Source organism: Ciconia boyciana, chromosome 6, assembly GCF_034638445.1.
Source record: "Ciconia boyciana chromosome 6, ASM3463844v1, whole genome shotgun sequence".
Taxonomy (NCBI): domain Eukaryota; kingdom Metazoa; phylum Chordata; class Aves; order Ciconiiformes; family Ciconiidae; genus Ciconia; species Ciconia boyciana.
The window spans coordinates 65,717,184-65,740,757 of record NC_132939.1 but is presented as its reverse complement, the minus strand read 5'-3'; the positions used below and the strand labels follow the sequence as shown (position 1 = coordinate 65,740,757).

At 52.1% G+C, this 23,574-nt stretch overlaps 3 protein-coding genes across 4 annotated transcripts; 1 reads left to right on the top strand and 2 right to left on the bottom strand.

Annotated features, from left to right (window-relative positions):
• Positions 1–10,398: 10,398 nt before the first annotated feature.
• On the bottom strand, positions 10,399–12,438 carry GPR135 (G protein-coupled receptor 135). Its single transcript, XM_072865519.1, has one exon. It carries the CDS (start codon positions 12,436–12,438, stop codon positions 11,158–11,160), a length of 1,281 nt encoding a protein of 426 aa, XP_072721620.1. The 3' UTR covers positions 10,399–11,157.
• A 1,098-nt stretch (positions 12,439–13,536) lies between these two features.
• L3HYPDH (trans-L-3-hydroxyproline dehydratase) lies at positions 13,537–18,087 on the bottom strand. Its single transcript, XM_072864385.1, has 5 exons — positions 17,535–18,087; positions 17,085–17,254; positions 16,645–16,767; positions 15,616–15,757; positions 13,537–14,830 (listed from the first exon to the last, which is right to left on the bottom strand). Exons 1-5 carry the CDS (start codon positions 18,058–18,060, stop codon positions 14,709–14,711), a joined length of 1,083 nt encoding a protein of 360 aa, XP_072720486.1. The 5' UTR covers positions 18,061–18,087; the 3' UTR covers positions 13,537–14,708.
• A 110-nt stretch (positions 18,088–18,197) lies between these two features.
• JKAMP (JNK1/MAPK8 associated membrane protein) lies at positions 18,198–23,301 on the top strand. 2 transcript variants are annotated; one of them, XM_072865693.1, is made up of 7 exons: positions 18,198–18,274; positions 18,492–18,583; positions 19,304–19,458; positions 20,497–20,703; positions 21,162–21,343; positions 22,065–22,141; positions 22,454–23,296. In XM_072865693.1, exons 1-7 carry the CDS (start codon positions 18,262–18,264, stop codon positions 22,670–22,672), a joined length of 945 nt encoding a protein of 314 aa, XP_072721794.1. In that variant the 5' UTR covers positions 18,198–18,261; the 3' UTR covers positions 22,673–23,296. The 2 variants fall into 2 exon arrangements, with proteins under 2 accessions (XP_072721794.1, XP_072721795.1); XM_072865694.1 differs by lacking the exon at positions 18,492–18,583 and having other exon boundaries at positions 18,200–18,274; positions 22,454–23,301.
• The last annotated feature ends 273 nt before the right edge of the window (positions 23,302–23,574 follow it).

The following is a 23,574-nucleotide window of genomic DNA, read 5'->3' as shown; positions in this document are numbered from 1 at the left end:
TTGGTGAGTGTACATGGCAGAGCTGTGAGTAATTTTTTGGGGGGAAAAAAAACTGGGATATTTGGGGATTGAGACAGGTGTTGAAGAAAAGGCCTTCCGTGGGTTGCTCTTTTCCAGGTGTATTTGCAGTCGTTGCTGGGGTTGGCTGGTAGCCCCACTTCACCGCTTTCCTGCGTGCTGGGTCTTAGGCGGTCGGGGGTTTTTCCACCCTCCTGGCTCGTAGCATCCTCGTGGTTGCCCACTTGTGGGCTCTGAAACACCTTCCAGTTAGTGACCCCATTCATTTCTCCCCGCTGTGTTGTTGCTAATGCCTGTTCCCACCTTGGTGACCGGCTTTTCTAGGAGCCTGCATTGAGGCAGCTGCCGGTTTTGCATCGCAGGATCAGATCATCTCCCTTTCTCCAGCTGACGGAGCCAAGCCGCTGCTGGCTGGGCTAGCCAGCGTGCCTCTAGCAAGCCTATCTAGACACACCAGAGATGTTTTCTTGGCAGTAGCCCAAACCCCTCTTGGCCTATTCACGCTCACCATTGCCTTTCCCGCACACGTTTCCATCTGGGTTCTGTGTTATTTTTCTTCTTTTTCTAATGCTCCTTGCATTGAGTGACCTTTGCAGCATCCAGCGTCCCCAGACCCCACCGTCTGTAGCAACAGGAGCACCTGCATCATGCTCAAACCCATATGCTTCCCCCTTTGATCAGGGCTTTCTCCAGTATAACCAGTAAGCGGCACAGATGGGGCATCTAACACGTCCCTGGGCTTGTTGGGGCTTCCTTTGCTGTGAGCCCACCCAGCATCAGGGCTGGCAGGTACAGCAGCTTTCTCCTATTTATATCCCATGGCCAGTGATTCCTACCACAGAGCGTATTTATGACCCAGTGTTGGTCAGATTTGGGCTGGCGGGGAGCGCGGGACGGTGGTGAAGAGCAAGACTACCATCGCAGCGACCGGTGGTCGGGTGGGCTGGTGATGCCATGCGAAAGCAGCCCAGGGCTGTGTAGTGAAAGGACCCAAGCCAAAGGGGAATGGCTTCAGCTGCTCTTCCCTTCATAAATCCCCATGTCCCCAGCACAGGGGTGCTGTGGGGTGCATCCATAAATGGACGTGAACAAGCCAACCAAACCCTACAAACCAAAGAGGACATGAAATTCTGGTTAATGGCAGATTGCAGGTTTCCTGGGCCACACCAGTGTGTGACACAGGACGGTCACCAGGACAGGGATGGGATGGTGGTGGGAGATGTGAGCAAGGACAGGGCATAGCTTTCTATTCAACCAAGATATAAGAGGGGAAAAAAAGCCTAGTAACGTGCAAGCTTCCTAGCCTGCAAACCCTTTCTCAGGGCTGAAATAGCAGCATCTATGGCTCGAGCACATAAATTTGAGATACAACATTTGTCATCCCAGAGGAAAGGGGACTGGGGTGGGCGCTGTGCTGGACTGGCACAGCTGTGCTGTGTGAGCCCGTGTCACCAGGAGCTCATGTCCACCGATGGCCTGGCTATCTGGGTTTTCACCTGAAAAAGGGCTTCTGTGCCCCAAATCCTGGCTGCTCCCTCCAGTTAAAGACATGAGGAAGGTGTGCTGGATGAGCCAAACCTGCCCAGACCCGCCGGTGCCAGGGGAGCTGCCGGGCACGGCGCTCCCAGACGAATTGCCCCATGGGGCCACCCGGGTTGGTGGCACCAAACCTGCTGAGCCAGCCTTGGCTGTGCTCTGCTCCAGCCCGGCAGCTTTCCCTGTTGCCGAAGGCTGGGACAACTGGGAGTCCCGCCAGAACGAGGAGTGTCAGGTGTCATCTCCCGCACTCAACCTGTTATCCTTGGCATCATGCTCCAGCTTGGAAAAGATGAGTCAAGAGGTTGGGGCAATGACCTGATGCAGATACAGCATCGCATGCAAAACTCAGCTCAGCAAGTAGGGCAGACACCGCTCGATGGGGAGACGCCAGGCTCCCAGCCCTGCTGGTGCCACTTTGGTGCCACTGGCAAGGGGTTGCAGGGTGCCAGGTTGGCAGGAGCTTGCTGGACTTAATGTCTCAAAATTCTTATTTACTCCCAAGGGAGTGTACAGTGGGACCGATGGATCTATCAGGCTTTGACGTCCCTCCTGGAGACCCTCAGGAAAGGCTAAGCAAAGCGGGGATGTTGCCAGTCTGCTCCCACTTGTGTTGCGGCTGGACCTGGCTCTGTCCCCGATGCCAGCAGACGTTCTGGGGTAAAATTGCGCTTTGCCAACGTCACGATCTCGCGCAGCCCAGTCACCAGATCTGCAGCCCTTGTGCAGGGCTGGCAGTGCTGCAGTGCCCCAGGAACAGGCTCATCCCTCAATGCAGAGACCAGTGTAGCAATAAAACCCCATAAAAGCACCTGCGTATTTCTATACCAGCCTGTGCTGTGGTGTTAACATGCCCTTCGAGCTGTGCTTCTGGAGGGGGTGGGAGAGGCCCAGCTGACACGAAGGCTGATGGGTGCAGGAGGAGGCTGTGAGCCAGCACCGTCCCCTCTCCTGCAGCAAATCCTGCAGACCTCTCTCCTGTGAGCTCTCTCCCTGGCATTGCTCAGGGTCCTGCAATATATGCATGTGAAAAGGAGAGTCCTCCCTTTTAATCAGAGGTGCTCTGACCTGAAACCTCTGAGCATTTATGTTGTTTTTTAGCCTTAAACCAGGCTTGATGAGTGTGTACGGGTAAGCCAGGGAGAAAGCCAGGAGCCTGTGCTGCCGGGCCCCAGCAGAGCCTCAGGAAAGGCAGCACCACCATCTGCTGGCACTTTCCGGATTTCACCGTTTTAGAGCTGTCCTGGGTATAAAATCAATCCTGCCTCTTGCTTTCCTCTGCCAGATCTTTACCGTGGTCTGAAAAGTTCAATGTTATCTGGCTGTGGAATCAAAATGCTAAATTTTATATTTATGTTCCCCCAACGTAGTTGAGGAGGGATAATTTTAATTCTATCCATCATAATTCAAGTCAAATAGCCAAAGGTCACAACGTGTGGCTTCGCTGCGACTTTTGGTGCTGCCTGAGCTTCAGGTTGGTGCACGCCGTGTGTGCGCACATGCAGGCAACAGAAATGCATGTATGTGTAAGATAAACTAACTCAAAATACTTTCATGGGTCATCTGAACTTACCTCCATGGCTTTTGAAGTCACAGAGTGCCCCACTCCACTACAGTCCCCCCCAGGACTTGTCCTGATGCTAGGGTCTGTGTTGGGAGCCTGTTTTGTGCAGGCTCCCCTTGCTAAAAGCCAGCTTTCCTTGCACTGCTACCATGTTGCATGAACTCAACATTAAGGTGGAGTTTCCCAGTTGCCAGGGCAGCTCTGTGAAGATAAGCCATTGAATTGTCATTTTTCCATTACTTTCTTCACCGGCCCATTTTCCAGCATTTGCTCACGTGCCCGTGCTCTCAGCTCAGCCATGGCTGCAGGAGGGGTAGGACACATGCACTGTATATTTGGGCAACGGCAAGCAGAGCTGCCCTAAACCAGGATTATCCTGGGCACCACAATAGCAAGTCTGGAGGACACAGGACAGCCAAACATAGCTATGCTCCTGCTGCCTAACCCATCCCCTTGGGTTTCCAGGACACTGCTGTAAGCAAAGCTGGGCTGGGCTGGTGCCCATGACTTTCCCTGGGCTTTGAGCGCTGTGGGATACCAGGAGGTTTTCCATCTGCTTGAATTTGCACTTGTATATGTTCGCATGGATTTACTTTGCCAAGCTCTGTACAGAGCATCCCCTGGGCCGAAGGAAAGGGGAGGAAGCCCCAGCCATGCTCTTCACCCAGCTCCCAGCCTCTGCCTGGAACCCTTTTTACTGTGAAATCAGTGTGAAGCACTCAGGCAAGACCTAGTTTCTATGACAAATCTTTCCAACTTAATAGCAGGGGGTGATTACTGTTTGAGTTACATTTTCTAGAAAATAATCCACAATTCAGATGCTTTATTCAAAACTTGACATGACCTCAGGGATGGTATATTACCAAACGTTCTGTAAAATGCACCAGACTGAGCACAGCAGCCACAGGCACAGGTCAGGGAGGAGCACAAGTGCCACGGCACATTAGATTTCACTGGAGAAATAAGTGACCTGGTTACTCAGAGCATTTTTTCTTTCCCTGATGCTGAGATTAGTTCAGAGTATGTTGCTAGATCAGGTAAGCAAATTACATTTATGTGGTTGTGAGGGAATTGCTGGGTGAGAGATTTAAGAGAAATTTATCTTGTTGCTTTTGTCCATGTCTGTGACCCTGAGGGTTTTTAATTTGTAGGACTCATCCAGGGGGTTTTGTTCCTCACCAGCTGCAGCACCAGCATCTCCCCAGCTGACCTCCACTGTGGTGGGGTGGGGTGGGCTAGCCCAGTGCTAGCTGTCAGCCTCGCCTACGAGCCAGCCCAGCACCCACGTGCAGCCCCAACCTGGGCACAATTTCCATCTGCTCTGAGTGTGCACACTTCAGTGAAGCCCTCTGGTCAAGCCCCCGAGCATAAATCTAAGTGTTTAAGCCTCCACATCAGTCCTGCTGGCAGAAGCAGGTGGAGAGATTCCTGCTGCCTTCAGCCAGACTTGCTCCAGCCCCTGGGAGAAGCAGAGGTGTTCCTCCAGATGCAGAAGGGCAGCACTGAATATTTCCACTCCCGATCTCCACCCCAGGAGCTGAGGGGTGTAGTCTTCCTAAGTGACCTCCCCAAAGTCACCCCCACTGCACCTTTCTGCTTCTCCTTTATGGTGGGGGCAAGGAGGAGCAGGTGTCCCCATGTTTGAAGGGAAAGCACCCACGTGTGAAGCACTGAGGTTTGCAAACACCTTTAACTCTTCAGCACACGCAAGAATAAAAACCCCTCTGAGAAAAGGTGCAATCCTCTTTTCAGAGCAAAGCTTTAAAAAAAAACTTTTTTCAGTTTATGACTCTCTTTAGATGCTCCCCTGTTTATTAGTTTCTGAGCTGATTATTTATGGAAGAGCTAAAGTTGAAAATAGTTTATAAAGGCAAGGATAATGGATGCAGGAAATTAAGGAGCTCAAGTACTTGGAAATTGTTCCCCAATCTGTTTTTGTGGGCTTCTGCCAGTGCTTGCTTTTATGAAACCAGCTGAACCTGGAGGAGCTCAGTGCCAGCAAGACAAGAAATAGCACAAATAACAAATGGCTCCTAAAACCAAAATGTTTTTACTTCTTCTGCTGAAACATAGCTGGATCCAGCTCATCTTTCATGATCACCCCAGAAGCCTAAGGGCCCATTGGTGTGCTGCTTTATCCAGTACAAACAGCCCAAGCAAGGCTTCAGGGCTTGACTGCTGCCTGAGCAGCAAGTCCCAGCACTACCCCTGCAGCTGGGGTGGCAAGATGAGCGCAACGGTCCCTGCAGAAAACACAGGGATTGTTCTTCAGTTGTGGCTATTACAGATTGCACTAGAAGAGCCTGGGTTTAAGGATCAGCCAAAAACTCACCCCTGAGGTGTGTGGAGCTGAGCACAGAGTGGCGATGCCCACAGCAATGGGGACAGGAGCAGGGCAGGACTGCCACCTCCCCAGGACAGAAATGCTGGAGCGTGTCACCACCTGCCTTCCTTCTGGCACAGCTGCCTGATGAGGACGGGGTCTTTTCAAGTTAATCCAGTGCAGGATGTGACCCCCAGTGCACATCACGCTGTGCCAGTATTCCCTTTGCGAGTTCCCGGTTGCTAAATTTCCTCTGGCTTCAGTCACAGCCTCCTGGGGTCTTCTTGGCTGAGCAGATCATCCATCACTCTCCAGCCAAACTAATGCAGGCCCTGGTGTTGTGCTCTGGGGTTTCTCCTACTTTCTCTTTAATTTCCCCAGTGACTCATCCATTTTGTGCCACTGAGAGGGATTTACGGTCTGTCTCTCCATGTCACTTTTCCTCCTGCTTCTCACTGTGGTGATTTCCTAGGAAGAAATACCTAGAAAAGCAGAGATGTTCCCCAAGGACTTCAGCTGGGGTGAATGTAGATGCTTCAAGACTCAGGCGGTGTGCTGCCACCAGCACGGCATTAGCACCCCATTGCTCCTGTGCAAACTGGGAACAGCAAGAGGGCTGGCCGTGGTATGGGTAGCACCTTGTCCTCCCACATCCAGCCCCAGTGAAGCCACTGGGACCCACCCCGCTGATCCTGGCAAGCTCACGGCTTGCAGCAGCAGAGCAGCACAGCGCAGCTGGGCATGGGGTCACCCAAGCCTGGATCCCATTGTGGGTTTACTCCTCCTGCAGGATTTGGGACCACTTTATTCTTCCAGCGCTTAGTTACTACCTTGTGCCTGTGTAATGCTTTGCAAGCACATCTAGAGGCTCACCCATTTATTATTAATAATCAGAGTCACCATATAAAAATACAAATGCAGCTAGAGGGAAGAGGCAGCTCTGCTGCTGAACTAAGCACCCTGAGAGCATCAGGACTGATCTCACCAGGCATCCGGGCTGCAACTTTTGCAGCTCTGGAGAGCATGCAGCATAGACATTAGCCCGCATTGCACAAAACGCTACTTTTCTGACATGTTTTCCAAATTATTCATTTCAGCCTCTACGACAAACCTTCCACAGAGCAGCATGTGTTGAGTTTAACGATGACTACTGAATCCGTCTTTGAAACTAGGTTTCAGAGAGGTACACTTAGGGCTTGAACTGCATTGGTTGCAACCCTTGCTCTGAATGTTTTTATTTGGGACGTGGCAGTCCTGAGGGCAGAGTGGTTGATCTCATTAACAGAAGGAGGCTTTTCTTAGGATCATTAGCAGAAAAGCTGTGCTGGCTGCTCAGATCTCTGCTGGCATCTACTGGATATATAAACCAACGCCAGTGCTGAAAGAGAAGCGGGGATGGGGGATCTCATTCACGTGAGCTATTCCAGTTCTGGTGATTATCGTCAGCTAATACAGCCCATCAGGCCGTCACTTATAAACTGCTAACTGTTCACACTTAGTAAGTTATGCAGAAAGCATTTGCTTTGAATTCAGACTTCATCTAGAGATTAGGAAGGGAGAGGAAAATAATTACTTGAATGAATCTGATGATTAAATCAATGGCAGAACTACCACTGACACCAGTTGGAACAGTACTTTTCAAAGTGTTTTTCATTCATCAAGACTTAATGTTTCCCTTCTAAGATACATCAGTGCCATGTGTATCATTGCCAAATAGTATGGCACTCAAACTGAGGGTAAGTATGCCGGAAAGTACACAAGGGACTGAAGAGCCCAAGGACTAATATTTAGATTTGGCTTTGACTAACGTCACTGGTATCCAGGGCTGAACTGGTCTTCAAATCCTGTGAACTGCTCTCTATCTTATGCCGAATATCCTGCACTGAATCACTCATGATTTTTGAATTGGGGTGCTAAAAAGCATCCCAATGTCCTTCACAGAGCCCTTGTGCAAATGACTTCTGCTTTGCCTTGCATCCAGGCTCATCTCAAGGGAGGAAGTAGGAAAGAAATATTGCAGAGCCATGGCTGGAGGGTTGGAGCCTCAAAGCTAGTTTTGCAGCATCTAAACGCTTGGTGTCTTGCTGCCTTCCGAGTTTCTCTTCAGCTCAAAGGAAGGGGATCTCTAAGTGGGGTGACACCAGCATGGGCATGTAAGAGGTGTGGAGCTGATGTCCCTGTAGAGTCTTGGCCAGGAGCCACCTTCTGCAATGTTTTCTTACTTGGGAAAAAGCAGCTGTGACCATGGGCAGAGCTTTCAGTGCTAGGGTAAAACAGCGAGGTAACCCTCAGTTCTCCTTCTCCTGGATGAACCCATGGAGCTATTGTTGGGTACAAGGACTGACTGACACGCTGGCTTGTGTCTTCGCATGGCCAAGACCTTCTCACCCACTCTGCACTGTTGACGAGAGGCAGCAACCTTCAGCACAGCTGGGACACAATAGCATTTCAAGTACTGTTTCAGCAGGCAGCCTGCAACTTTTGGCGTGTTTTGTGTGCGTTTGTGTGTGTCTCTGCTGTTTGTAGTCTATTTAAGACACTTCACCATTTGGTTGTATTTTTTCAAGCACACTTAAAAATGCAGCTGTAGACACTCCTGTACCTGACTTGCTCAACACTGCTGTGATTATGAGGAGTGCAGGACAGGCACAACTTTAAATCACAGGCTGGCTCTCTACTGGAGCTGCAACAGGTCCACGTCAAAAAGGATCTGGTCAAGAATCTCCCCTTGCTACAGACCAAGTTATTGTTTAAAGAAAAGTGCTAATTTGTGACAGCTCAAAGACCACAGCCAGTTGCCCTCATTCAGCTCTGCACATACAAGTCCAACGTACAGCACCAGCCAGCGCTTGTTAAAAACAAGTTGAAATCCCAGTCCTGCCCTTGCCAGTAGCAACTGCCACAAGGATGCTTACCTGGCCTGTGGTACGCTGGTCATGGCATTAGATCAGTAGAAAATTAAACCAGCACGCAAAAGAGGGAATCAATGGGTTTCTGTTGTTTAGTGCCTGAGCTGATTAGCAAGTCAGCTGGGGTGGTGGGGACAGAAACTAGGAAGGTGGCCAGAGTCGAGCACTGAGGGGAGCACAACCACCTTTTTTAGGGGCTTTTAGCCATATGATCAATGCAGCCATAGCACTGAACGGCACGCCACGAGTCAGGCACAGCAGTGCTGGACCTTCATCTGCCTCGTTTTCTTAACCCAAGAACTATCCCTTAGTTCGTCTACTCTGACAAATTTTGTTCCAATTGGCAGAAAAAGAACTTCTTGCATGCAAAAAGTAAAAAAAACACCTGTAAATCTGTGTGGTGCTCAAGACAGGAAGGCTCTAGATGATCACTTCTGGTCAAAGTGCAGGCTCTGCTTCAGCGCTGCAGAGGAGCCAAGCTACAAACAGTGACATCCTTTCCCCTATAACACGGACTTCTTACCACAATAAAGAATACATGCCAAACACGCTAATTGTACCATGGCCAGGGGATCGGAGTTAGGGTGCTGCTCTGCAGGCGATAGATGAACTACAAGCGGTCTGCCTTTGCCTGCTGTCTATACTACACACACGTAAGGCTGCTGAGTATTGAGCTTGGACAGTTTTCCTTGCTTCTGTCCTCCCCATGGCATTTACAGAGCACAGGAACGTACTCTAAGGACGGTGGCTACAACTCATGGAGAAACATCCCTTCTGGGAAGGCAGAACCCCGCGGGTTTTCTTTGCTATCTATCTCCTGGATCGCAGTTGAATTTTTCTATAGATAATATAAGAGTCAATGACTATTGGGACTCAGGCAGAAGCTCTTGAAGCTCTTTCAAACACCAGAGCACTCTGTATGGCAAATTAGCCCACACCAATCTCCTTGTTACCACCTGCCAGCCACCTAGGTAAGAGTTAAATCTAATCTCATCATTCACAACCACCTCTTTCACTTTACACTAACCATACCTTGCTGCGGAAGGGCAGGTATGCAAGAAATTCCTGTCCTACCCTTCTAACAAGTCACTGGAGTTCACTTGCTGTCAAACAGCTTCTGTGAAAAGCTGTGGGTTTTCTGTACAGCTTCTCTTTGAAACAGTACGAATACACTGCTCAACTTGCAAAATCCAGGATCTGCAGGGCAAAGTATCAGTGCTGAGAAGTAGTGAAGGGTCAAATCTTTTCCTCATGGACTTCAGGAGCATCACAGAAGGAAATTACATTACTGCTCACAGCATGAAAAACGGCTGCATTAAAATTTCATGAACAATTAGGTCTCTCTCTACTATCATTCATCTGGCAATTTTTTAAAGAAGTTCCCTTCTCAAGGCTGGGCTGAGAATGATGCCAGGCTGAGACACTTAAACCTCCTGCATAAAAGACAATTTATTTCTTGTCTTTCAGTTCCAAAATGATAGTATGTTCACTTGGGTCACAAACAGTTGAAAAAGCTGGTAAAATAGTAACATTGTATTTTTAAAGCCTGTACAAGGGAAAACACTGCCTGTCTTTCATGTATAACTCTGGCAAAGATAAAGGAAGGCCCAATCTTAGTTTCTGATTCAAAATACTAATTCAAGGCTTTAGGCTTTTGGACAAAAAAATTGTACTGATACATTCATATGAATTTATACCATGCAATCACACTTCCATTGTGTTATATTCCTTTTTTTCAATGGCAAACAGAGCTGGTTTTTAAATATTATACTCCAGATGGATTGCTGCCATCAATACAGTAATACTTGTTCTCTGCATATACATATTTTCACATGCTTAAGAGCACACGAAGAGCGCATGGTATTGCTTTACCTCTCCTTTCAGATACTCACCTCTCTTGCATGACTCCTCTAAACATGGTTAAACTCTTAGAGATGTGAGACACTTCGGATGAGCTCAAAAAGAAAATGCACACCTTGTGCACAGACTCAGTGATACCACAGTCTACACCCACACTGTTTTCCTCAGTCTGTCTGAAGAACTCTCATTTCTCATATTCATAGTATTTTAAGCTGACTGTACCTGCAAAAAAAAAAGGAAAAGGCTGCCAAAATTCTGACAACTGAGGTTTCATCTTCCTTTCCTTCCCTCCCAGTATCACACATCTTCCCTGTCACAACAATTACTGTTTTGTTATGCTTGGGAGTTTGGAAAAAAAAAATCCTCTTAATAGATCACTTTTTTAGCCTGTCCTACAGTCTATGACTTTCTGACTATCAGCACTTCCACATATAATGGGTTAAAGCAGCATTTTCCTGCCATAATGCGGTTTTCACAGTGTGGTGTTTTCAGAGTGTCTTCCAGCTGCCAGCACTCAGCTTTCAATTGCTTTTTTGGCACTTAACAAACAGCTCACACAGTCAGTCAGTTTTGGGCCGTATTTGTATGTCTGCCTCTTAGCTCCACTGTGGCACTTTCTGCAGGACTGGAGCAAACGCTGTTTCGTTCTTGCAGTCAAATTCTTGTACTGGTTGGGTTCAGCAGCTATCACCAGTGTGTCAGGCCTGCTGAAAGGGAAGGGGCTGAAAGGGAAGACCCTTTCCCCATGGGTCTCTCGCTGCTTGCAGACTGGGTCACCAAACCAGAATTCGCGCAATGGAGAAGAAACCACTCTGTGGCTCACGCAGTCCCATCTCTCCAATCACCTGGTAGTCTGGCTGCAAAGGGCTCCAAGTGCCAGGGCTCCTTGCATTTCCTCAGGGAGATGGCCCCAGGGCCCAAAGCCTCCATCCCGGACCCCAGTCCCTTCAGAGGCTGGTATTGACGGTGTCCGCTTTGGCCTGCAAGGCAGCCTCAGAGACGGTGTCCGGTTGCCCGTCCCGACAGAAAAGGACGGCAGGGTTCTTGCAGGCCCACATGGCCACCTCTCCCCCGCTCGCTGGGCTGGAAGAGGACGGGACGCTGCCCGGGGGCCCGCTGTGCCGGTTGACATAGCGTTCCCGGACGCGGTCAGCCCGGCTCTGGGGCTCCGGCCGGCGGCCTGGGACCGAAAGGTAGGCTGCCACATTGTTCCTAGTCCTGTAGCCACCCTCACGGCTGCGCCGGAGCAGCACAGAGATGTTGGGGTTGCGGGCGGCGTAGATGAGGGGGTTGATGGCGCCATTGGCCCAGGCCATCCCGCTGGCCACGGCGTCCATGGTGGGCGAGAAGGGCAGGTGGCCAGCGGCAGCAGCCAGCCCCAGGATGCAGTAGGGGCCCCAGCAGCAGATGATGGAGACGATCATGATGAGGACGGTGGTGGCTGTGCGCATCTCCCCGTAGGCCCGCAGCAGGTGCCCGTAGGTGGTGAGGGGCCGCACGCGGCTCTCGGCCAGCCGCACCGCCCGGCAGATGTTGTAGTGGCAGAAGCACATGAGGGCAAAGGGCAGGAGGTAGCAGAGCACGATGAGGGCCGCGCCGTAGGGCGGCCCCAGCCGGGAGGAGCCCCAGGGCAGCACGTAGACGCAGCGGTAGGCCCCAGGCCGGGCCTCTTGCCGCCCCTCGCCCGCCAGCCCGTACCAGGGTCCGGCCAGGGCCAGGGCAGCCAGCCAGACGGCGGCCAGGAGCTGGGCGGCGCGGCGGCGGCCCATCTTGTGTCGGGGCTGGCGGACGATGGCGCAGTAGCGGTCGAAGGAGAGGAGGGCCATGGTGAGGGTGGCGGCGATGCCCAGCCCGGCGTGGAGGGCGGCGCTGGCCAGGCAGAGGCGCTGCCCGAAGAGCCAGGCGCCGGGCGGGCGGCTGAGCAGGCTGAGGAAGGCCAGGGGCAGGCAGAGCAGGGCGCCCAGCAGCTCCGACAGCGACAGCGACAGCACGAAGGCGTTGGTGACCGTGCGGAGCTGCCGGTGCCGGGCGATCACCAGCACCACCGCCCCGTTGCCCAGCGCCGAGATGGCGAAGATGAGCAGCAGCGCCAGCGCCTGCGAAGCCAGCGCCGCCGCAGACCACCCCGCCACCCCGGCCGCCGCCGCCGCCGCCCCGCCGCTCTCATTGCCGCCGCCGCGGGACAGGTTGCCCGGCCCGCCCGCCGCCGGCTCCATGCGCAGCCTCATGCCCCGGCCCGCGCCGCGGCTGCAGAGGCGCTGCCCGCCCGCCGCGCTCCCCGCCCGCGCCGGGCCCCGGCCCCGCCAGCCGCTGACGTCGCCGGGCCGCCGTTGCCCGGGGAACCGGCCCGGCCCGCCCGCCCCGCGGCCCGGGGGCGGGGGAGCCGCGCCCCCACAGCCCAACGGCGAGGCCGGGAGAGGCCGGCCACCACGGCCAGGCTGGGGACAGGGACCCCCCCTTCACCCCACACCGGCATCATCCCCATCCCAGAGTCGAGGACGGGTCCCCACAGCCCCTGTCCCCACAAGGCCCCTCTCCTCTCACAGCCCTCTCCCCTCACGGCCCCTCTCCCCTCACGGCCCCTCTCCCCTCACAGCCCACTCCCTTCACAGCCCACTCCCCTCAAAGTCCCTCTTCCCCTCACGGCTCCATCTCCCCTCAAAGTCCCTCTTCCCCTCACGGCCCCTCTCCCCTCACGGCCCATCTCCCTCAAAGTCCCTCTTCCCCTCATGGCCCCTCTCCCCTTACAGCTCCTCTCCCCTCACGGCCCTGCAGCCCATCACGAAGGGGCAGGGGCCAGCTGTCCCCAGACACTCCAGCAGAGGCCAGGACCACTCCCCACACTCTCCAGGCTGGGGTCTCACAAGCTGAGGGGTTGAGGGGTCTGTCTGGGGACCCCCACATGGGCAGCAGGACACTGTCCCCCCGCTCTCAGCCATGCTGGAGCTGCCTGCCCCTACATGAAAAATTTCTTAGGGATGAGGATAGTTAATAAATAACAAAGGCTGTGACCCAATTAATGGCTGAAGAGCTTCCGACCTTTCTGTGCTGGGCTTCGTGACTTGCTGCCCACCTCTTCCCGGTCAGCCAGGCTGAGGGGCTGATCACAAGGGAGATGCCCAGAAGCTAGAAACACACGGACGAGTTTGCTCCTGCAAGCACAGAGGATGTGTGTGTCACTTCTTGCTCCCCCGGACCAGAGGCTGTACAGGATTTATCCGGGGGTAAACACCAAAGCCGGGAGCAAGAACCTCAGACACCAGCCCAGAAAATCTCTGTTGGCAGCACAGCCACTCTCTGAACATGGGGATTTTTGTTTTTTCCTGTTCCAAAGTTATAATTTTCAGTTTGACAGAAGAAATTCCTCTCAGACTTTTCCGTGCCAACCTTTTCTAAGCTCTCCAGTGCAACTTGCTCCCTTCTGCTGCATGAGCTACTGAGACATGATCGTTCTCATTTTCATGTCCCATTTTAACAAGGCACACTCCCACGAGTGGCTTCAATAAACGAACACTGTTTTGTCCAGAGACACAGTGAAAATTACAGGCCCCAAGCAGCCTGAAGCTCTGCTTCTGCCACTGCAAAAGCCTGCCTACAGCCCAGGGCTTGGTTTGGTTCTTCCACCTGCAATCTTCCCTTGATGGACTCTGGCAAAGCACACATTGATTGCACTCTGCTGTGCAAGCTGCCCCCGGGCTGAAACAAAATAATCAGTAAATAATTTTGCAATCAAAGCTCATAGTGGATCAGACCTTTGAATACAGCTACTCCTGTTGAAAGTTAACCACGGGGTATTTGCAGCTAATGGTCCAAGATAAGCAAGGGAGGAAGGTTTAGGGAAGCAGCATAACCTGGACACACAGCAGGGACGGGTACGAAGTTCTGAGCATCTGCATCCAGCCCCAGGATGCAGGAGGGCTCTGGCAGGGGTGAAGCGAGTGCAGTGAGGAAGGGGGCATCTGGACAGGCCTGAGCAGGGCAGGCTGGGGAAGCTGGGGCATGAGACAGAGCGGCACGGCCGGCTGAGCGGGAGGCATCGAGGAAGAGCGGGCAATCCAAACCAACAGCCACGGTACACTCGGCAGAGTCCCGGAAATGAGCTCCAGGAGTGAAAACGAGAAAGGCAGCTGGCGTTTAATAGGAAGCTCGCTTTGAAATTAGTAATTTGCAGATGTAGAGAAGGCACATAAATTTGAAGACAGCTCTCCAAGATCAGCTCCATTTTCTGTGAATAATTATTGAAAAAAAAAAGAAGAAAAAGATTATGGCTTCTCAGAGCAGCCCATATATGCTAATCACATTGCACCCAATATGCTAATCACAACAGGGGAACACGGCCTGTTATCCTGAAAGACGGCAGATGCCATCACACCACCAAAGGCTGTTCCTGTTGCTCTGGCATGTTGCAACGAGCTGTGTGGAGAAGTGGAACAGGAATGCGTGGGCAGGAGAAGCGCAGCACCATCAATGAGACTTTGCCACTGCCCAGTGGCTCAGGTCACTTGAACAAGAAGCCGTGTTTCAGCGGGTCCTCCTCTTCGACAGTGAAGGTGGCTGTACCAGTGTAAAAGGCTTCTCCCGAGACTTCCACGATGACAGCGTTGTAGTCCCCAAACTTGGCTTCCTGCAGAGGTATTAGGGTCAGGACAGAGGTGACAGGAGGTTCTCCGCTCTCCCAACCCATGAAAATGCCAGCGCTACCTGGCACGTACGCAGAGCCACCCCTCACCGAGTGCTCTGCCCTGCCCAGGTACATCCCAAAGTGTGCAGCAGCCCTTTTACCACCTCACCTTGCCTGCACGAGCTCCACACCTGCACAACTGCTGCTGCCCCTGCTCTGAGCTCGCGAGCCCCTGCACTGCCACAGCATGGGTTTGCCTCAAAGGAGGCTGACAAGCTGGTGGCTGCTTGCACCCAAAGACCAAGAGCTCCCTGGGGCATGTCCAAACCTTCACAGCCACGTGCTGCCAGATCCCACGGGCCCAGAGCTGGGCCTGGAAACCAGGATGCACAGATCCAGCTTCTACATCTCCGAACAACACACTCAGCCGTTGAGCAGGGACGAAGGGACTAAACCAGGAATCCACCCTTAGCTGCCACTGAGAACGGACCAGACTGATTCATCTACATCAGCATCGGAGATATTTCTCACCCCAGTCCTCTCCTGATGGCCGAGAGGATTTGCAGGGAAGCCACGCAACAGAACAAGGTCTTACTGTTACTCGCTTCTCTAATAAAAAATCTTGAAGCGTGAGGCTTGTGGGAAGGCAAGACCCCCAGGCACCTCCCTCCTTCCATACGCCCTTCCCCAGACACAGAAAGGCTTTTCTGCTTCTCCACTGAGCCAAGGCAACAGCACTTTTCCAGCAGTCCTCAAGACAGAGGGAAAGTCCAGCAGAAGCCACTTGCCTTCACTGCCTTCCCGGTGAACAAGGACCCCGTGGTACTGCTCCGAAAGGTTCTGGTCTGATTCAGCTGGATGAGTCCCTTATGGTACTGCAAGGCGATGCGAGCTGTCACACCTGAACCTGTCGGACTTCGGTCAACCTACATTCAGAAGAGAAGATGAACCTGCTCGAGTATTTTGGGTTTTAACAGAAAACAATATTGCTCCCCGCAGTTCTGTTTGTCACCTTTATACTGTGCTTGGGGGAAATACCCCTAGCCCAGGGGTTTGTACAGAATCCAGATACATCACAAATGAGAAGACAAAATAAGCAGGTTTGGGGTACTTTCGGATTGTAATCAGCTTTGGCAAACTAGTAGGGATGAGTGATCTGATAAATACTGAGGGTCTTTAGGGAGTGCTTGAAAGCTTCCCAGCATCATAGCAAAAGGACTGAGAGGGGAAGAGGCCACCTTCCCTATTCTCACGTTCAGTTCTCCTTACGCTGACAGAGCTGCTGGCCAGCCTGGTCTTTAAAACCTCCAAAAATACAACACTGGCCAGCTTCCAAGGCGATCTGTTCCAATCCTCCACACTCCTGACTGCTGGGAAGTCCAACCAAAACTTCCCCTGCTATTTATGTGATACCTTATCCACGGCAGACAAGGTTAGAAGTTTACACCCCCTCTTCTCTCTCCTGCTGTGTTGATCCCCAGCAGCTGTTCCCTAGATTAGGACTTGAAGAACATGCACTGTGTCTGTTGGGATCCCACCTCAGCTTCTGAACTCCTGGAAATTCCCAACTATGGGGTATGGGTATGAACCTTTTTAAAATGCCACCATCTAAGATGTGCAGAAGTATTTGTGTCATTAGGAACTAAAACTGCAAGTGTTAAGTGACACTCAGCTCTTCAGAGACATCGCGGTAGCAGAAGCAACGATCACTGCCCAAAACGAGAAGAAACAGAACTGTCCCTCGTCTCTGCAGTGGATGTAAGAAGGGAAAAAGGGGGTGCTTTGTGTGTCTGAGAAGAGCCTGTTTCTGTACCTGTTCATCTGCGAACACACAGATGTTGGTGGTGGGCTCTTCACTAAAGGCATCTTTCCCATCCGTCAGTATGGTGCCATAGAGGAAAGCCAGGTCTTCGCTTTCAGGGTGATGAAGCTTGAACTGGGAACAGCACAGACAGGTTCACCAACGTTGCGCAGCAGCTGGGCAGTCAGCAGTCTGTGCAGTACAGCTTCCTCGACAGATCAAAGGGGACGAGGCCACACTGCTGCACTTCCGCCTCTGCTCCTCCAGAAACAGAGACGGACACAGCAGCACGAAAGCAAACTCCTTGTGAGGTTGGGGGAGGACTCTGAAATTCAACATGGGGCTGGAAGGGACTCCCTCCCATCCTGAGCGTCTTGGGGGAATAAAGTGCCTCGGTCGGGTGCAGTCACCATGAAGGGAACATGCTGGGGTACCGCAGCGCTCCACCATACCTGTTTCTTCACCGCTTCCGTCACTGCGCTCGCCGCGTTGACGAGGTCTCTGGTCTTTGAAGAGCACACATCGAGGCCCAACTGCTCGGCGCTGAGAAAGGCATAGAAAGTGCCACCGTAGCCGATGTCGACCACCACCTTCCCGTGATCAGGGACGTCGATGGCCAAGTCTGGGCAGAGAGAGGGAGGGCGGTGAGGAGGGGAAACCACGCTGAGACACGGGCTCACGTGCGGAGAAGAACCAAGCTGCATGCAAGGGGGGGCTGGGGACGACGACTCAAGCGCTCCCATGCCAGAGAGCGGCGTGTGGTGCCTCACGCCATCCCCAATGGCCTCATCCTGCCTCTGGGGGACATCGGAACTGGGGAGGGATTTACCAGACACCCCTCAGCCAGGCCGCCAGCCCCCACCAACCCCCCCTAAAACCGGCGCGGCGGGCTCGGTCCCCACCGGTGGCGGCGGCGAAGGCGGGCACGCTGTGGAAGCGGACGGGGTTGCCGCTGCGGCGGCCGTCCCAGGGCACGAAGGCGGTGACGGGCCCACAGGGGCAGCGCAGGCGGACGGCGGTCTCGGGGCGGCTGGGCGCCGCCACCAGCCCGTAGTCGAGGGCGAAGCGGCCGAGGGCCAGGACGGCGTGGCCGCACATGGCGCTGTAGCCGGCGCCGTGCAGGAAGAGGGCCGCCAGGTGGGCGCCGGCAGCGGCCGCCCCGCCGCGCACCACTACCGCCCCGTACATGCCGGCGTGGCCCCGCGGCTCGTGCACCAGCGCCCGCCGCACGTGGTCCTGCGTGGCCGCCACCTCCCGCCGCAGCGACAGCAGCGACAGCCCCCGCGCCGCCGCCTCCTCCGCCGCCTCCAGCCGCGGGATGATGCGCAGCGGCTCGCCTCCCGTGTGCATCTCCACCGTCTGCAGCACCGGGCCCGAGGGCGAGTGCGGCGGCAGCCGCCGCTCCCCGCCGCCGCCGTCCGCCGCCATCGCCCGCGCCCCGGAGGGGCGGGGACCACGCGGGGCACGCCCCCGCGCGCGGCCACGCCCCCAGGAGGAGCGTTCCCGCCCCTTGCGCCTGACCGTGCCCCCGTTCCTCGGAGGGTGGAGCTTGTCCCCGCGTCGGAAGCGGAAGTGACGCGTACGGAAGTGGCTCGGTGGAGCCGGAGGGCCTGTTGCTGGGTTACCGGGATGTTCCACTCCGGTAGGACGGGGCGGGCCGGGCCGGGCGGGGGACACCGGGCCCGGCGGTACCGGGCTGGCAGTGGCAGTAGGAGTGGGAGTGGCGGTGGGGGGTTATCAGCGGCTGGACTGGGCCGGGGGTGGCGCTCGGTGCCTCTCGGCTGTGGGGGAGCCGCGGTGTGCGGCCGGGCGCGGCGGTCCGGAGCGCCGCGGTAACGCGGGCTGCGCTCTCCCCGCAGCTGTGGACATCCAGCCTGCCTGCCTCGGGCTGTACTGCGGCAGGACCGTCCTGTCGGTCAACGGCTCCGTGGAGACCTACGGGGACTGCGGGGTAAGTGCGGCGCGGGCGAGGCTCGGCCTGCGGAGGGGGGATGGCCCCGCTCCCTCCCGGGCTGGGCCCGGCATTGGCAGCGCGGGCCGGCCCGCTCCGGAGGCTGATGCGGATCCCGCTGTAAGCGGCACTGCAGCCCAGCCCCGAGGTGCCCTGGGGAGCAGGTGGAGATGAGGGCTGCAAGGGGCGGGCAGAGCTCCCTTACCGAAAGCAGGAGCTGCTCAATGAAACGTTCCCCGAAGGAAGTGCTGAAGGCTCGGTGCTAAACTGGAGCTGAGCGGAGAGGCTGCGAAAGCTGGAACAGAACGCGATGGTGTGGAGAGCTGTGCTGAAATCACGGTGTCCGCTGGTTTTAGTGGAGTACGAAGGGAGAGCAAGAGGAGGGAGGGTGGAATAACAGGGAGCAAGAAACTCTGGGGGGCAGTGGTTGTGAGCAGCCTGGTGAGTGAGCTTAGTGATGAAAGGGAGGTGGAGTGACAGCGGGAGAGGAAAAGGGAGTCTTGGATGAAGCCTTTTAAACATGCTTCACCTTTGTTTATATTAAGAAGTAAGAGCCAGCGAGAGCAAGCCAGTGTAAGCTGAGAAATTGCTGAGGTTAATGTTTCATCCCTTTAAAAAGCTTTTTGTCCCAGTACTACTTCAAGCGTTTTTTCCAGAAACTGCAGTGGTTTGTTATTTGTTCTTGGATGCTTTGTAAACACAGTCTGTGCTCTGCTCTAGGTATGCCCTAGAGGTCAAAGAACCGATGACAACAAAATCTGCCGGGAATGTATGGGATCTCCGGACCGCTATGACTGGCTGTACCTTGGCTTCATGGCCATGCTTCCTCTGGTTTTACACTGGTTCTTTATTGAATGGTATTCAGGAAAAAAGAGGTTCGTATACCCCTCCTTTTAAAGAGTTATTTAAAAATGGAAATCTCATATCCATGAGTGATCAATCTGAGATGCTGAATTGAACTGTCCAGCAGTTCAGGCTGTTGGTTGAGATGATATGGTAGCACATAAGCTTTGGGCAGCTGGAGGGGGGGTTGTTTACAAATGTAAGAGTCCTGCAGGTCCTTCTTGCCAATCACTGCCCTCAGGACACGGTCTGTATCTCTTTAACATGGTGGTGCCCAGTCCATTGGGCAATTTGGGCTGGATTGGGTTTCCCAGTAGTGGGCAGGAGCAGCCCGTTGGGTCATCCCTGCTCTCCTGGGCCAGACCTACTACCTGCGGAGGCCCCAGTCAGCGGTGCTGTGCACGTGCAATGAGAGAATGGGTTTGAGTTTTCTCTTCAGGAATATGTACATTGGGTTTTGGTCCTGATAGCATAGCTGATGTAACCTTTACATCAGCATGGTGCATCAAGGAAGTTCTGTAAAACAGGGGCTTAAAACCACAGCTGCACGTGACCATTAGGTGCTAGACTGGAACTTTTAAGAAGTAATGACTCTGGAGTGTACTAAACATTGAAGACATAGGGGACTGAGAGAGTTAATATATGAATATATACCATCTTTAACAAAGACTTGCACCTTTGAAAATTTTGCTTATATCATATGTAACAACGTCATCTCTTCTGAGACATGTGTTGTCTTATCCTCACTGCTGCTTTCTTTGAAACTGCAACAGTGTGAGTGTTGCCGTCCCTCACCTGACAGGATGCTAATGCTAAAGCAAGCTTTCATTTAAGAAGCTGGAATGTCGTTCAATCACATTTTACACGCTAAATCATCTGAGATTGTAAATGAGTTTTCACATTCAGCTTCAAATACTTAACTGTTTATTCGAGCAGCATTGTCCTATCCTTGGTCACGGTGAATATTAACTCTGTAGAAGGTTCTATACTGCATGGGCCTCCACTTCTCAGTCAGCGCTTAGATTTAGTGTTGGCAAAACAGTAGTAAATCTCTCTTTCTCCTTCCACAGTTCCAGCGCGTTGTTGCAGCATGTCACCGCCTTGTTCGAGTGCAGCATTGCAGCAATTGTTACGCTGCTCGTCAGCGACCCTGTTGGCTCTCTGCATATCCGCTCCTGCAAGGTGAAGAAGCTTTCGGACTGGTACACGATGCTTTACAATCCAAGTCCTGACTACATCACCACAGTGCACTGCACTCATGAAGCAGTCTATCCCCTGTGAGTGTAAAGGCTTTTGTACTCCTGTCTGTCCCTTCCTTTTATACAAGCGTGTTTCTGTCCATGCCTCTTCTCAAAGCTGCAAAAAGTGTTTAGATGTAACTCAGACCAATGAGTATCAATCCCCTGAAGTCTTTCATGCATTGAGCTGTTTTGTGCATGAAGCACTTAGCAACACCTGATGACTTTGAGTCACCAAAGAAGGTGGCATAGTCCAGGCTATTTAGCTGTGAAGGGTAAAACTTCATTTTTGTTCCCCTCTGATGAATCTTGACCATTTCACCTAGGAAAAGTGAGCCCATCATTCTGTGTTTACATCCTCTGATTGAAAAGTCTTGAGACTTGACTGGCTCTAACCCCAAATTCCCTGGTTCTGAGTTGAGTCTGCAGGAGAAAAAGAACTGCACATTTTAAGGAATTCCTCTTCTTTTTTTTTTTTTTTTCTCTTCCCCCCCCAGGTACACCATTGTGTTTATATATTACGCCTTCTGTCTTGTGTTAATGATGCTACTTCGGCCTCTTCTGGTTAAGAAAATTGCCTGTGGTTTAGGAAAGTCTGATCGATTTAAAAGCATTTATGCAGCACTGTACTTCTTCCCTATCCTCACTGTGCTTCAGGCTGTTGGAGGAGGCCTGCTCTGTGAGTTCTTTCCTAATAACACTAATAAACATACCTAAAAACACACACTAGCAAATGCCTTATGGGAGGGAGGGACATGACACTCTCTTTGCTTTGAGAATAAGGACACTGTTTAAGGTTATTGTGAGGAGTCTTACCCGAAAAGGTTGCTCGTTAGTAGCCCTGTCCTAACCAGGCTCCTGCCCAACACTGCTTTGCCTCTGCTGGTGCTGCTAGAGACGGTCCCTTTCCCAAAGAGGGAATAGAGGGGGTATGAGGGGAAATTACTTCAGCGGGAGTAAATTCCACTTTCTGCTAAGGTAGAGTTTGTCTGATTTCAGAGATGGATTAAAGGATAAGTTTGGGGAGATCAGCTATTTTTGGTTTAGCTTCCAGCATACTTGTCACGTGAAGGGGACAGGTGCCACAAAATCCCTGCTCAGCCTGCTTTTCTCATTATCTGCCTTTTTCAATTGGTGATTTAAGTGCACAGTAACTCTACCTAGAAATAGTCGCATCAATTGCATTTGACAAAAGTTAAATCTGAAAACCGAAGACAGAAGTATTGAATAGTTGTGCTTGGCTGACCCTTACTGCTGTGTGCGTTTGATGCGATGGTAAGAGGTGGGCTATAGTAGCTTAGTTTACTTCACACCTATGGTTATATATGGAAAAACTATCTCTGCTGAAATGTATATCATGCATTCTTTTTCCTGCTAATGTGTTCAACGTTTGCCTTTAGATTATGCCTTCCCATACATCATACTGGTGTTGTCTTTGGTTACACTGGCTGTGTACATGTCTGCTTCTGAAGTGGAGGTAGGGAAACGTGTTTCCTATGTTAAAACTCATAACATAGAATACTTGAATGAGCAGAGACCGCTTTGTCTCTTGCCTTTTCTCAGCAGTGTATTTTGCGTTTAAGCCTCTTCCTTTATGACTCCTCTTAGCTGGAGGAAGCTCCTGTGAGACTTCCCTCTTGTGGTGTACTGAGAAACTGTGTTAAGTGCTGGAAGGGCTCAAACCCAGGAGGCTTCATACAGTCTCTGTGCACAACCTATAACACCTTTTAAACATCAGGTACTAGGTAACAGGGTGAATGCTAACAGGATACTGTGTTTGTTTTGCAAGTCTTTCAAGGATCTTCTTGTCAGGAAGAAAAGGCTTGTTGTCCTCTTCAGCCACTGGTTACTTCACGCCTATGGAATCATCTCCATTTCCAAACTGGATAAGCTTGAGCAGGACCTCCCGTTGCTTGCCTTGGTACCTGCACCTGCCCTTTTCTACTTGCTGACAGCGAAGTACACCGAGCCATCACGCATACTCTCAGAAGGTGGAAATGGACATTAAAAGGAGCCTATGCCAACAACGCTGTCCTAATGATCTGGATTAAGCAATTTTAGTGCTTGTTACGCTTTGGAAACTTCTGTTTTAAAAGAAGTTATTTATGTACAAGCCTTCTAGGTGAAACACCTCTGAGTGAGACTGTATAATATTAAAAAGCTGCACTTTGTATTCTTCATAAGTATCTCATATAGATCGAAGGGAAAGTCTTTGTATCTATTTATCACTGTGAATCTGTACAAAAACCTTGTGACACATTCTAGTACAGCAGTTTGCTTGTATATGGTTATTTCCTAATACAATATTTTAGGTGTTTGAATAAAACAACAGAGCCTGGTTTTCAGTAAACTTTCAGTAAAACGAAGAGAGCTTGATCACAACATAGAGCTTGGTTTCTCATCACATACTCTAGCTTCTATCCCCCACCAGTGGAAACAGACTTTCATCTTCCTTCCATCAAAAAATAAAATATGCTGAGCATCTCCTTATTTATTCCTCATGATGCTCTAGTCTGACTGCTAGGAAGAAGGAGAGGAAATGCTTTGCAAAGTTCTCTATAAAGTATAGTTTATGCTCTATGTACTTCATATATGGAGACCTCTTCCTGGAGATGATTAAGCAGTCATAGCCTCCCCACTAAATCCCTTTTCTTATACCTTGACTATAATTTTCCATCTGAGATCAGATTATAGATTTTCTTTTCCTGATACCCTATATCTTTTGTCAGCGAACCACTTGCTGCGGGTAAGCCTGTGGAGCATCTGCTCACTATGTGTGGGTGAAGCCGTCTGCGCCTTTCAGCAGTCACCTTAGCTTCCTCCTGTGAGAGCACTTTGTGCCAGTTTCATCCATTTATCGGTGGTGCCAACAGCTCACATCTTGCTGTGTGGCCGCAGCTGTACCCATAC